The sequence below is a fragment of the Anopheles stephensi genome, chromosome 3, assembly GCF_013141755.1.
Source record: "Anopheles stephensi strain Indian chromosome 3, UCI_ANSTEP_V1.0, whole genome shotgun sequence".
Taxonomy (NCBI): Eukaryota; Metazoa; Arthropoda; class Insecta; order Diptera; family Culicidae; genus Anopheles; species Anopheles stephensi.
This window is the reverse complement of record NC_050203.1, coordinates 25,580,001-25,594,290: the sequence shown is the minus strand read 5'-3', so window position 1 is coordinate 25,594,290 and position 14,290 is coordinate 25,580,001. Positions and strand designations below refer to the sequence as shown.

Below are 14,290 nucleotides of genomic sequence, written 5' to 3'. Positions count from 1 at the left end.
TATTTTATCCAGCGTGTACCAATGATCCTGATTCTCCGACGGACGCATTGGAAGCATTGAAGAATGTCTTGCCGCCAACTTGAAATTACTTTGTCAAGACCATAAAGACGAACGTGGACAATGGTGATTGCATGCATTCCCGAATCCGCGCGTTTTTACCCATTTGCGAGCCACTGTCTTGTACGTCGTCTCGTTACAGCAGCGCGAGAGAGAGAGAGACCATATCGCCGACCGTCCGGGAACTAGGTAAAAGTCTGCGAACCAAAAACGTGCTTCGAATTTATTTTTATGACTGCTATTACTCTTGATACGCTGTGCTCATGACTCATTCGCCCCAAAAGAAGAAAAAAAAAAGGAATCCCATCCCGAAGAAGACCAGAGGACCTGCTCCAACGGTCGTGTCTGGCGTAATCATGGCGTCGTTGAAGATGACGCCGAGTACAATGTCCGAACTTTATTACGCCCGCTGTCTTGTCTCGTAGAAAGTTATTCACCAAATACCAATTGATCATGACCATGCTCCCCCTCTCTTTTTGCTTTCGTTTCGTTACAGGTATATATTTTTAGCAATTTACACATCCGAGATGATAATCAAAATGATAGCTAAGGGTTTTATACTAAATAAGTATACATATTTACGCAATCCATGGAACTGGCTGGATTTTGTAGTGATAACCAGCGGTTACGCAACGATAGCCTTAGATGTCGGCAATCTGGCCGGTTTGCGAACGTTTCGTGTACTGCGAGCGCTCAAGACGGTCTCAATAATGCCGGGTAGGTCCTATAGGTCAACCTCTGTACCTCTGCTGCGTGCCTATTAATTCCCGGACGTCCTCGTTTGTATTCCCTTTTTGATTGAAGGTTTGAAAACTATCATCAACGCACTGCTGCACTCCTTCAAGCAGCTAGCCGAGGTCATGACGTTGACCATCTTCTGCCTAATGGTGTTCGCTTTGTTTGCTCTGCAGGTAAGCTGGACGAGGAGCTAATGTTGTACCGTGACTAACTACTCTGAGTAACCCCTAATGCTTCCAGGTGTACATGGGCGAGCTGCGAAACAAGTGTGTCAAAAATCTTCCAAGCGACTGGACGAACGTTACCCACGAGGAATGGCACATGTAAGTATGAGATGCTAATGGGGATGTGTTCTTGATCTAACATCTGACGCTCCCCCCCCCCTCCCCCCCAACAACTAGGTGGATCAATGATACGCAGAATTGGATCTACGACGAGGAAGATATGCCGATGCTGTGCGGAAATCTGACCGGGGCACGTCATTGTCCACCGGGTAAGTGTGTAAATTAGTAACCGGACTCTGCCCGGATTTGTGATTCTTCTTGTGATTGCTCAATTAATAAGCGGTAACACAAGAACGGGCCTCAAGGTTGGCTGATTCTAGTGCTCAGAAATCAAATTACAGCCCGGCAGACCAACTCGGGGTTTTAAGCCCGGCTCCAGGGCACTCTAACCTCGTAACGAAATCAATCAATACTCTAATTCGTCCCTGTGCTGCTGCATTGACAGCTTCATTGCATAGGGAAATGTGATGCAACGGAGACTGCAGGCTCACCGTTCCCCGTTCGACACCGGGTGCCGTTGAATGAAGAAAGATTGAAAATGCAAAACATACACATCCGATGCATATTCCGTAGCTTCTCTGTGGACAAATAAATCGGTTGCCTGTTCGAATCAGCACCATTTCCCTTGCAATACACGACGACCAGCTGCAGATGGTGAACGGATCAACGAAATTGACATTTTGGCACCATGGTTTGTTCCGTCGTACCTTCATTCATGTGAAGCTAATCCCGGTCCTGCTAGCCAGGTCGTGCTCCACCGCATTGAACCAGGATCGATCGAACGAGACGCATGTCGGGCACGTCTTTCGCCCTGCCAGAGCTCATTGCATCGAATGAATGTTTACGATTATTTATTGAAAATTTGTACCGAGTGCAGGAGTCTACTGCAGCCCGAACCGAACGTCGTCAGTAACAATGTAATCCAACCCTTGGTCGTTGGAGGATGGGGAATCCCCGAGAACCCTTTTTGTCTTCGCTCGCTCTCTCGTACCTGCGTCGTTGCAGTGGCACCTATTGTATGATTAGATGGATGCAACCATCCTGTCCATGCAAAAGTGGATGCATTATGCAGTACCACAGCACGAACTTTACATAATCCATATCCTAAGCTTCGTTGTAACAATAGTTATCGCCAATCGCCCGGATACGAGTCACGAGTAGTGTGTGGGCCGCTATCGGAACGCCGCTCTGCCTGCAGGCTTTATTTGATGACAAATTTTCAATTTGTACCTTTCCTCTATTTACCCAGAGTACACGTGCCTCTGCATCGGGGAGAATCCGAACCACGGCTACACCAACTTCGACAACTTTATGTGGTCGATGCTGACCACCTTCCAGCTGATCACGCTCGACTACTGGGAGAATGTATATAATATGGTAAGTACGGGGAAAGGGATTGTGTTGCATTACTCGATTTATGTTGTTGGAAGAGGTATTGTTTACAAGAATTAAAGTGTTCTTTGTTTTAGGTAACGTAAGGATTTTTTTTGTAGTGTGGAGTTTAATTGCTACACATTAGTAGAGATTGAAGAGCTCTCATCTGCCTTTGGATATTTTTCAGATTTTAAAAGATGGCAACAAGTTATTACAAAAATAAATTTTAACTACAGGAATTAAAAAAATATTAAAATTGTTCGGGAAATGGCTAAATACCTTGGGGCGATAAACGATAGTATTTGAGAAACTGTAAAAGAAATCTAGGGGCAAAACAGGGACATTTTTCAAAATATTTTCCCTTGCGAATGGATTAGCTCAGCTGTTCAATATAAGCTCCATTGTACTAAAGGACTTCAATATAAAATTATTGAACAGGCAGTCGTATGAAGTTTTAAAGCTTTGATTTGTGGTTTCTTTTGGGCTAAACGCTGTCGGTTTAGCATTCAGTTTCTAAGGATATATAAGTAAATTCCTCTAAGTTTATCTAACAAAAAATTGATAACATCTTATCCATACCGCTGCATAAGTTACGCACTAAGCACTGGTTCGGTTGTAAGTCGGTCAACAAATCCATGTTAAAATTTGTTAAACCCAAACACTCTGGGCAAACAAATAGCTCTTAGAGCTTTTAGGAATTTTTAATTTCGAATTTTGCCATTCGCCATTTTTAACATTCATTTAAATAAAGGGGTTTTGCTTAAGTTTCTAATTAGAATGTTCGCAATTTTGATTTTATTTTCACGATGCAATCTACACTCTGTTTAGTTTTTATTGGCTTTAAAATTTATTAAAAAAAAATCGTTTAGGTAGTTGATTTAACTACAGTATGTCGATAAGCCTTTACAATTTATTATACATAAATAAGATTTAAACAAAAATCTATACATAATTACATGATTCGATTTATGCGACTGAGTCAATGATCAAGAGGGAAACATGTTGGTATTGAAGTACGCATACAATGCAATGCCTTATACGTAGTAGAAAATATTTAAATTACTCCTAAAAGTGTATACATTTAAGCTGCACAAACAATAGATTATTGCACTTTATTTGTAAAAAATAAATCCCTCCATTCATCTCCATCTGAGGTCAAATTTCTCCCAAAAACCAAACATAAAAAAACATTTCCACGTTCCAAATTGTACATAATTGCACCATGTACACCATCAACGGAGATTTTATTGTGAAATTTGTAAGAAAAGCTCCTACTTGGGGGGGGGGGGGGGGGGGGGCTGCAGAAAAACACTCACACACGTCAGCAAAAATAAATCGCCTCGCAACGAAGGCGGTTGCCCATTGTTTTGCCCAGCAACAGCCCTGTACGCCTTGCAAACAAGGGATAAAAGCTAAATCCCGCCAGCGCACCCGGCCGATGATCGATTCCCCCCGGGGGTGAAATTTATTTCACTCAATGCATCAACACGCCACCACCCGTAAAACCCATCCCATTGCCAGTTCGGGAGCCAGCTTAAGCTTCAAGTTGTTTTATTTTCAATTTTCTCTCTGCTCCCTGCGTTTGTTTTTTTTTCTCACACGAACCCCAGAATGATTCAGACTTGATATAAACAAATAATAAAAATTGTGGAAAACCCACAAACCATGTGGTTTCAACGTGTAACGCGTCATCCTTCTTCATCCGATCCACAATCCAGCCAGCCCGGTATAAGCAATTTGTCTCCCTGGCCGGGCTTCCGGCCCGTCCTTTCTGCTACACGAAGCAAAGCATCATTAATCTTTTGACTGTGTTTAACTTTTCGACATTCGGCAGTTTTCTTTCACATTTGTGCAGTTTTTTTTTCGTGATTTTCTTTTCCACCTCAATTGTTGTTCCGGTAGAAGGGAAACCCCGCCGAATGTCTTGATCATTGACGTTCGAAACAGCTGGTAGTGGTTTACAGAATTATCCTGATGGAAGGAAAGCAAATGGAGCAAAAGACCAGCCGACAGCAATCGGGCAATAAAAGCTGTCCATTTTATTAGCACCGGCTTTTGCACATTGGTCCATAATAATTCCTTCTAATCTCATTCACCCATTTTTTGCCCATATTTTTCTCTCACTGCTCCCATCCCAGGTTCTGGCAACGTGCGGTCCGATGAGCGTGTCATTTTTCACGGTGGTTGTGTTTTTCGGTTCCTTCTACTTGATTAATCTGATGCTGGCCGTCGTGGCGCTCAGCTACGAAGAGGAAGCCGAGATAACGCAGGAGGTAACTGGAGAAAACGCCCGTGGTGCACACCACCCCCAAAACAGGTCCTAACGGTCATGCTCCCGCTTTTTGTTATGCGCCCAATCAACAGGAACGGCGCAAGGATCTGATCGATCATCGGGACGACTCGACGTTTAGCTTCGATCCGGCCAGCCTCAACGTGAAGCAGCTCAGCAAGCAGCAGCGCAAAAAGATTGATGCCCGCAAGGGCGTGCTGCTCGCGTCCTACTCGCGCAAAAAGACGCGCCGAAGGAAAAAGGGCAAGGAGGGCAATGGGAACAGTCATGTGAGTTGAAGATTTGAGCAAAAACCTAGCAATTTTCCGCCCGGCATCGAACCTAATGACTGTGTTGCATTGCAGAGCAAAAGTCGGTCGGTAACGCCCAGCCCAACACCGAGCCCTCGGCACAGTATCGTGCGGCCGCAAGCGTTGGCGGTCCAGCGGACGAAAGGTATCCTGACGGTGGGTCCTCCCGTTCAGCAACAGCCTCAGCCACAGCTGCAGCAGCAGCAACAACAACAACAGGCGCAGCAGCAAGTGCAACAGCAGCAACAGCAAGCTCAGCAGCAACAGCAGCAGCAAAATAATAATACGTTGCATCCATTAGGTAAGTAGAGTGCCCCAGACAATCCCCCAACAATAGATAAGGCTTAACAATCCTTGACCTAAGTGACTAAAGAAGGACCGTTTCATAATCCTGACACTGTGTTGATAAGAAACCCAATCAATCATCATTAATAACTACATCAATCTCCAGAACAGAAGGAGGAGAGTTTTCTTTGGAGCAAAATACAAAAATCTTCACTCCCATGCATCGGGATTGATTTATCTCCCGAAGAATACTCCTTGACCCACGAGGAAAATAACAAACCATTAAAGTAATCTTATCCGTTCGTACTGCCTTCCCTCGCAGGACCCAACTATCGGGGTCAGCTATTACTGTCCAGCCGGCAGGGAAGTTCGAATGCAAGCGAGGGAGGCGTCAACCGGGAATCGTCGTTGGATGATTCCGGTGTGGTGGACGATCACGAGGAGCAGGACGTGACCGGTGACGCGGGTGAGCAGGTCAGTATTGCAAGTAACGTGACGAGTGTACGGACGAATCATTATCCAGGTCCAGGCGGCCGGTGGCAAACATATTAAAACCGTATCCTCAAGCGTGAACTCATTTTTCACACATCCAGTGTCTTGCAGGGTTTTACAAGGGCAAAACTAGACAAGTGTCCTCATCATTTCTGTTACACCGTCTACTCAAGTTGAAATCTGTTTATCTTCCTGGTGATTAGAACCTTTAGAAGACTTGGACTCTTATTTTTGACTTGATTTATTGAATTTATTATTAGTCAGGATAGTGTAAATAAATTAGATTGTTTATTGATTAAAAATTAGATTAGATTAGATTGATAGCCTTATTGCTGAAATTAAGTAGATAATCAGGTAAATAAATTTAAAAAAGTACAGTGACCGACATTTGATTAAGATCATTTTTATATTTGATTGTCGAACTACTGCTTTCGATACTTCTTCTAAGTATCGAAAGCAGTGGTTATAGTTTCCTTTAAAAAATAGCATTGAGAAAAAATACAAAAAAGAGAATAATGTAAAACCCTGCATACTTAACTTTGACTACCGTGCCCATTTGTTCACTTCCCGACGGCAAACAAGAACCCGTTCTTTACACTTACCCACTGGGGCTTTTATTTTAAACATTGGCCAACCGAACGCCTTCATTCAAACGCCCATTTCAAACATGCTTAATATTGCATCCACCATTTGCGCCTCTTCCTGATTGCTCTTTAATTGCAGCATCACAAGCTGCACGGGCATCCCGTACTGCCGATGTCCCAGTTAGCTCAACCTCCTCCGCCGCCTTCCGTGGTGCAGCAACCGTTACCACAGTCCCAGCTAACGTTACCCTTGCAGTCGCAGCAGCAGCAGCAGCGGGAGGTAACGCCCGTCACGCTCGCACTGTCCCCGAGGGAGGTTAGGATAATAAAGTGTAACGGAAATCTGGCGAAACTCAAACAGCAGAACGTGTACGGTCTCCATCCGGAGTACTTATCTCAAATTGTTGTACTAGGTAAGTGCTAGGGATACGGCCCGGTGAGATGATGAGAGCCAGCTCTACTACACTGATTGTGTTTCTTTGCTTTTGTTCCCCCTTTAAAAAACAAAACCCTTTACAAAAAAAATGGAGAAGACGATCTTCCTGATAGAAATTGTGATAGCTGTGTTCAATGTTGCATCGATTATGAGGGATGGTTGCAGTTTCAAAATTGTTTATATAAGGTAAGGTTAGCGTTACGGGGCTTTTATCCCTCACTCATCAACGGTGAACCATGCCGACTTCCCGTTCTCTTTGCAGATTGTTAAAGATCCGTTGTTTGAGCTAGGTATCACACTATGTATTGTTTTAAATACAATGTTTTTAGCACTAGAACACCACGGGATGAACGCAAACGTGCGCGATGCGTTGGATATTGGCAATAAGGTTGGTGTGGTTTGGGTGAAACGATTTCGAATTAAGCTACCGATAGACTTATGCGGGGTACTCTTTCCAGGTTTTTACATCCATTTTTACTCTAGAATGTATACTGAAGGTGATGGCACTGTCGAAGGATTTTTTCCTGTGCGGTTGGAACATATTCGATCTGATCATCGTGTCAGTTAGTCTGCTCGATCTGATCTTCGAGCTGATAGAGGGACTGACGGTGTTACGAGGTTTAAGATTGGTGAGTTGGAGTTTTTCTCCGAATTTTCTATACCCTAAAAATAATTCCATCCTGTTATCCTTGCTCACCTGCAGTTACGGGTACTGAAACTAGCACAATCATGGACCACAATGAAGGTCCTGCTAAGTATTATCATATCGACAATAGGTGCTTTAGGTAATCTGACCTTCGTGTTGGTGATTGTTATCTATATTTTTGCCGTTATCGGCATGCAGTTGTTCTCGAAGGACTACACTCCGGACAAGTTTGCACCGGATCCGGTGCCAAGGTGCGTATGGGTTTGCGAACTTGTGTCGGATTGCTGATGTTAATCGACGTTCTATGCTTTTAGATGGAACTTCAATGATTTTTTTCACTCATTTATGATGATTTTTCGTATCCTTTGCGGGGAGTGGATCGAACCCCTGTGGGATTGTATGCGAGCGGAGGAGGAGGTATGTAGACAGAAGGTTACCCTCTCACGAGGAAGAGCGACTGATGCAATGAATCCAAATCCCAACAGGAAGGAGCATCGTCGTGTTTTGCCATCTTTCTGCCGGCGCTGGTGATGGGCAACTTTATGGTACTGAACTTGTTCTTGGCCTTGTTGCTCAACAGCTTCAACTCGGAGGAGTTAAAGTCGAAGAAGGAGGTAAGATTGGTGTGAAGCGGTGAAGCCGTTCTCGGTGTTAGGACATTCGGTCATCATTTCATCTACATTGTGATGGATGTTGTATCATCGAAGATCGCTTACTCTCTGTCTCGCTCATTGACTCATCCTCATTAGCTGTGTGTACGTGTGTATGTTTAGCTGTTGTGTGTCCTTAGATATCATTTTATGAATGTGTGTTTGTGGGTGTGTGTGTGGTTGCGTGTGGGAGTATGTGTTTAGTGTATGTAACCTGAATGTATAGTGCATATAGGTCCGTCTAATCGTTTCATCTCGCCATACTGCTTCATCGCCATACCAACATCGAATCTTCATATACAACCAACACACAAAAACACAACAATGAAAATATATAAATAGTGCAAATAAAAAAAACTGCCTAAAACACACACCACACAACACACAACTGAGTGCTGCAATTTTTGTAGATGTTACTTAACGCGCATGTGTCACTCAGCAGCAGCAGCAGAATGTACTAAAAATGGAATTTTCAAAGAAATATTGTGACAAATCAGGACATTAAATAGACACTGCAGAAGACACATGCTTCATACTGTTTGAAGCAATAACCACTCACTCACCAATAAACCCTCCCAGTCATTGATCACCATCAACTCGTCTAACGTTCATGGCTTCATCCCGAATGATGTACTAAATTCGAACCGATAGTATCAAACAATTTATGTGTGTGTATATATATATCTTTTCCTTCTCTTCAAAATTCGTCCCCAAAACCATCTCAACTACTACTACTACTACCACTACTGCTTGATCAACTTCTACCCCCTTCCTGTGATGGCTCCGCGCAAAACAAAAACCAATACAACCGAACTCTCTGTTTTATACATTTGCTACAAACACATCACCACAACAACACTTGTACGCAAATGTATCTACTACACTTTCTACTTATACCCGAATTCGACATCACTCCTTTCTTCACCCCATCAATCTGTCCTATACTTCTACGGTACTGCCTGTGTGTGTGTATGCCTGCTGGTTGGTTGTGTTGTGTGTTCACTACCTATACTACCTATCTTCGAACGATTGCATACTACTACCTACTACCTGCTACCTTCTACTGACATCTACAACGCAACAACAACCATCTTCTACTACTACTATTTCCAACTACGTGCAATCTCCTTCTACACCACACACAATCACATCCGTCCCGTAACCTCAAACTACTCGTCACTGTGTAATGCGTGCACGCCCACGTCCTTGCATCCCGCGTGCCAAACCAACTCTCCGTGTGTCTGTGTGTTTTGTGGTTTCAATGTGACATAGAGTTTCGAGCAGGTAAATTCTAAATTTCCCCCTATTGGTATTCTAGTGAGGATCAACCTCCAAATACTGAACACTGAGCACCTCCAAATTTGACCAATAGCACAGGAGTTTTATTAGTAAACCTGAGTAATTAGAGTAAGATTTAGATAACTTCTAGTTGGATGAAGATAGTTTGTAAATAGTGTTACTTTGATGGTTAGTTTGAAATCTTCTTGTTAGATATGTAGCTAAGGAACTCTTAGAGAAGCACGATTAGCACCTTTAAAAGTTACAGAAAAGTTCTTATACTCTAATACTTTATATTTGTCAAAACCTTCTACTAACCTTGCGCTCCTTTTTTATTTGCTGCCGACTGTCTGGACTTCATCATCTAACGTTCACCTTGAAGGAAGTCGGCGAGGACTCAAAGCTAGCGCGCAGCTTCGAGCGTATACGCTCGATCGTGCGCAAGAAGCGTAACGCCAGCAAGGAGAAGAACGACAACTACGCCAACACCAAGCTGGAACAGCTGGTCAACGAGATTGTGATCAAGCAGCGCGAAGAGAAGAAGAAACACAAACAGACGGCGCTCGAGCTGCAACCACTGCCCTCCTCGCAAACGCTTCCACCCGCATCCGATCTACAATCGATGCCGCTCCAACAGCAGCAGCAGCAGCAGCAGCAAAAGTACATGAGCCTGCCAAAGGAACTGGTACCACCGGTCGACTACCGCATCCCGGGTGGGCCAATCTATAGCCAAAGCTATCAGGTAGAGGATCAGCCTCAAGTTGTTGTAAGCATGCAAAGCATTGTGATCGGTGTTTATTGGGATGCCCTAGTTTGTGTTTCCTATTTCCTAACTCTCCGGCTAACGTTGTGCGTGTGTCTGATTTTGTATTGTCCTCCATAGGAATCGCTTAATCGGCCTGTATCTGGATCGGACTTTTGTTACGATATTCCGCTTAAAGATCGCCCACTGCGAACGATCTCCGGCAGCCAGGAAACGGTGTCCCAGATGGATGATCAAGCGTTACCGCGCGATGATAACCATCCGCAACAGCAGCACCAACCACATGCGGGACACGGCGGGACCAGTCCTCCGAAGCAACAGATTACCGAGGTGGAGCGTAAGATCCTACATCAAATGTCTTCCGGTTTCGGTACGCAGCAGAGCAAGGATGAACCCGGGCCAATAATGGCGGGCGAGTCCCCGTTGCCAACGTCCGAGTTTGATCCGAACGATCGATCGATACACATCGCCGACACGGTCCAACCGTACGATGAAGCCTACCTGCAGTATCAGAAGTCACTGCTGAACCGGTCCCCTAGCTACCGTAAGTCGCTGGACAAAATCTCGTCCAAGACGTCCAGCGCGAGCTCGTCGCTCGCGAACTCGCTGGCAGCCAAATGTCACTCTCCGCTGATGCAGGAGGTGCTGAACGCCGGCTCAACGTATCTTAGGAACAGTAACATTTCGCTCATTCAAACGCCAACGCCCGTAGTGTCTAGACGTGAGGATAATCATTTTTTAATAGCCGATAGAACGAGCCAGGCGCCATCGCTCGGGCCCTCGGTCACGCAGTCACCGCTGATGGGAGGCAGCGGGGGTAGTGGGGCGGTGTCCGCCCATCAACGATCGCCGAGCACGAGCAGCAGTCTGAGGAAGGCGATCGCTGCCGCCAATCGGTTGTCGGATCATTCGCTCAACACGCTCTCGATCGATCACGACGAGCTGATCAATCAGATGAATCTGAAGGATGAGCTGCTGAACTGCGAGCAGAAGGAACTGTTTCAGTTTCTGAACGATGAGATCGATGGGAGTAATAACTATTTTAGTGAAACGGTCGGGTTTAGCAGTGCGATCGTTGATGCGGACACGGAGAGTTTGCTGTTGAATTCGCGGAAGGACGATGTAATCTATTCGCCCGATCGGAAGATCTCGAACGGCAGTCTTAAGTCGAACCTGAGCAGCATCTCGAACTCCATCTTCCAGGCACTCGAGTGCCGCCGGGGGGGTAGTATCAGTAGCTCTAATGTGGACAATAATAGTAAGGTTTACGTGCACTATCCCGGCACCGCGCGGCCAACGATCGCAATCGACAATGGGAGTCTACAGTCGCGGCGGGAAAGTGACGATAAGGAACCGCTGGTGAAGGCTTCAGAGTTTGACGAAATTATTCACAGCTTCGAGACGGAGCTGAAGAGCTTGAAGTCTCTGTCGCTGGGGCGTAGCCAGTCACAAACGGATCAAGGATCACCGGAACGGGAGCGGCGCAACTCCGACAGCTGTCCGGTAAGGCCACCGATACTGGAAGAGGTGGTAAAGCTTCGACGGCCCAAATCGAGTACGGTATGCAACTATCGGGGTGACGGTGTTACGGCCGGTGTTCACGGTTCGGGTGGCAATGGTAATCGAAGTAGCGGGAGCAGCAATGGCAGTGGAGGTACCGATCAATCGGACGCAAGTGGTCAGCAGCAGCGTAGCGAAGCGTCCAAGCGACGCAGCCTGGAGAAGCAGCGTAACATTACGGACGAAGAGTTCAACATGGGGTTCGAGATAAAGAAGCTGTGCGATCAGCTGCAGGCACCGTTTACGACACCGGCCGGTACCGTGTCCAACGAGCACAGTCCACAGAGTGCCAACGGGGTAAGCTTAGGGACCGGAAACATCAGCACGATACCGATCGTATTTCGGCGTAAGAATGACTTCCACAGTAGCTTCGATCGTATCAAGCGCTTGAGTCTGATCGAGCGTGTCGAGGAAGCGAAAGACGAGGACGAACATCAAGCGCAACCACTTCCGAAGGTATCGAGTGAGAAGTTACCGCGCAAGAATCTTTCCAAGGATCGGTTGGAAACGTTGTCGCTGAAAAGTAGCTACAGTGTGGAAAACACGAACCAGGCGCTAATGGAGGGAACGCGTCAGCTCGGCATCAGCATTCAGGAGTTCCAGCGCACGATCGGACAGGAGGCGGGATCGATACCGGCCGGTCAGGAGAGTGTGGCTAGTGAGCAGCCAGCCGAGAAGAAAGCTCCGTTGAAGAAAACGGTGACGTACGGCGATACTTCGCGGCAGGATAGCTCTCAGCACGTGACGCCCAAGCGAACGCCTTACAAATCGTACGACTCGGACGCCCCACGTGAGTGCTGCAACTTCATGATTTGAGGACAGCCTTATAGACTTCACCCATTTTTCTGCTCCTAACTGTTTTCCATTCCAGTGAACCTAGCGGGAAAGCCTTGGCACTGTCTGGTTTCTTACGTGGACGACATCACCGTCGGTGGTCGTCGGAACTCGCAAGGTGTCTACGAGGATCCAATGGCTTTCCCCAGTTTCGGGCGGCGTAAGGCACCGAAAATTCCGCAAGATTGCTTTCCCCAAAAGTGCTACGAAAAGTGAGTAGTGTCCGTCGCTTCTCTGGCTCCACTACACACCACTCTCCTTCGATGTTCAATGATCGTAGTGGTCCCGGAATGTGATTCCGAGTGTGTGTGTTTTTTCGTTTTGTGTGTGTGTGTGCTCACCTCTATGTGTGTGTTTTTTATTTACTTGTTTAATGTGAATGCTACTACTTAATCAATCTTCCGAACACACTACCAAAAAAACACGAGACTACACTAACTTACTTCTTCAACCATATTTCACAGCCGGTGTTTGTTTTTAGTTCACTGTGTGTGTAACTTATATGTTCAATGTTTAATGTATATCAATGTCCACTATTTGATTTTTTTAAAATGTTTTCTTCGTCTGTTTTTGATCATTTTAATCGTTTCCACGTTCTTCTATCCGTATTCTATTTCTATCTCGGTGCCTTTCGTTTCGTGTGTTTAAATTTCGACTCTTGTTCTCAACTCCAAGGAAAAGTGCACGTTTGATGCACCGAAACCGAAGCCCATTTTGTTTCTTTACGTTCCTGGATGATACTTGTGTAACATAATTTGTTCCAGCTCACGGTTGCGAGTGTATGAGCATGTTGTGATCTGACTGAGGGTGCAGAGTGTACAATTGTTGAAAAATCGATCGATTTGTCCGGAGAATTCCATCTCGATTTTGGCTCGCACGATACCATCACTTATATCTTTTCCTTCCTTTCTTTTGAATTGTTGGCTACCGAAGAAAAAAAATCAAACTGGCTTGCAGTGGATTACGCAGTGGGTGGATGCGTTTGCTGTGTGCGTGCGTGTGTGTGCGTGGATGGGTATGCGTGTATGTGTGTGCGGAAGCTTCTTTCATCCATTTGCTGTACTCATGATGCATGGTTTCTGTTTTTTTTTTCTAATAGAATTATTACTAGCTTAGTGTGTTGCATGTTTTTTTAATTGTCGTAACATTCCCTTTTAGTCATTATAGGCATGACTTTATTTATTTTATATTATTTAGCATGACTTTATTTTATTTTAAAAATGCTTAAATAATTAATTATTATTTTTAAATAACAAGAGATTTTAAAAATACATTCTTGTATCTGTAAAATGCATGTATATATTTTGTATAGTAAAAAATGTTGATAAGAAACAAAAAATAACCCTTATATATTAGGATATTTTTTCATGATGAAGAAAAACACGAAAAACATGGAAAATTGATTCAAACCACTAGATTCGAGCAATATTTTTGAAACAAGATGGATGATCAGCATGTATAGACTTAACTTAAATCACGGTGTTAATCTTTCAGGGTTTACCAGTTTTTTTACCAAATTATGTAAAAATTTTGTAAATATATAGAACAATTTTACTTTTTTGGTAACTCCTTAGGAAATAATTTATTTTTAATTCGATTTCTTTTTGGGTTCAACAAATTGTAATAAGCAACTTTTGGTTGATCCCACCATTTCGAATAATTAAGGTAATACACATTAACGTTATATAAACGTTATGCCAAATAAAAATGTTTTTTTCAAGAACAGAAG

The 14,290-nt window shown here is 44.5% G+C and overlaps 1 protein-coding gene across 5 annotated transcripts in view; it reads left to right on the top strand.

Moving 5' to 3' along the window:
- The window catches only part of LOC118511420 (sodium channel protein 60E), a 147,838-nt gene that overhangs the window by 119,767 nt on the left and 13,781 nt on the right, over positions 1–14,290 (top strand). Inside the window, exons 6-25 of one of the 5 annotated variants that reach the window (XM_036054503.1) lie at positions 554–774; positions 862–968; positions 1,036–1,118; positions 1,197–1,288; positions 2,329–2,456; positions 4,592–4,726; positions 4,818–5,012; positions 5,088–5,334; positions 5,641–5,792; positions 6,534–6,807; positions 6,928–7,016; positions 7,093–7,218; positions 7,289–7,459; positions 7,534–7,727; positions 7,791–7,893; positions 7,962–8,090; positions 9,399–9,410; positions 9,787–10,146; positions 10,288–12,517; positions 12,599–12,773. In XM_036054503.1, the coding sequence (XP_035910396.1) occupies positions 554–774; positions 862–968; positions 1,036–1,118; positions 1,197–1,288; positions 2,329–2,456; positions 4,592–4,726; positions 4,818–5,012; positions 5,088–5,334; positions 5,641–5,792; positions 6,534–6,807; positions 6,928–7,016; positions 7,093–7,218; positions 7,289–7,459; positions 7,534–7,727; positions 7,791–7,893; positions 7,962–8,090; positions 9,399–9,410; positions 9,787–10,146; positions 10,288–12,517; positions 12,599–12,773 (5,223 nt within the window). Of the gene's footprint in view, positions 1–553; positions 775–861; positions 969–1,035; positions 1,119–1,196; positions 1,289–2,328; positions 2,457–4,591; positions 4,727–4,817; positions 5,013–5,087; positions 5,335–5,640; positions 5,793–6,533; positions 6,808–6,924; positions 7,017–7,092; positions 7,219–7,288; positions 7,460–7,533; positions 7,728–7,790; positions 7,894–7,961; positions 8,091–9,398; positions 9,411–9,786; positions 10,171–10,287; positions 12,518–12,598; positions 12,774–14,290 lie in introns of all 5 variants that reach the window. The other 4 variants (XM_036054501.1, XM_036054502.1, XM_036054500.1 and 1 more) reach the window with 4 other exon arrangements.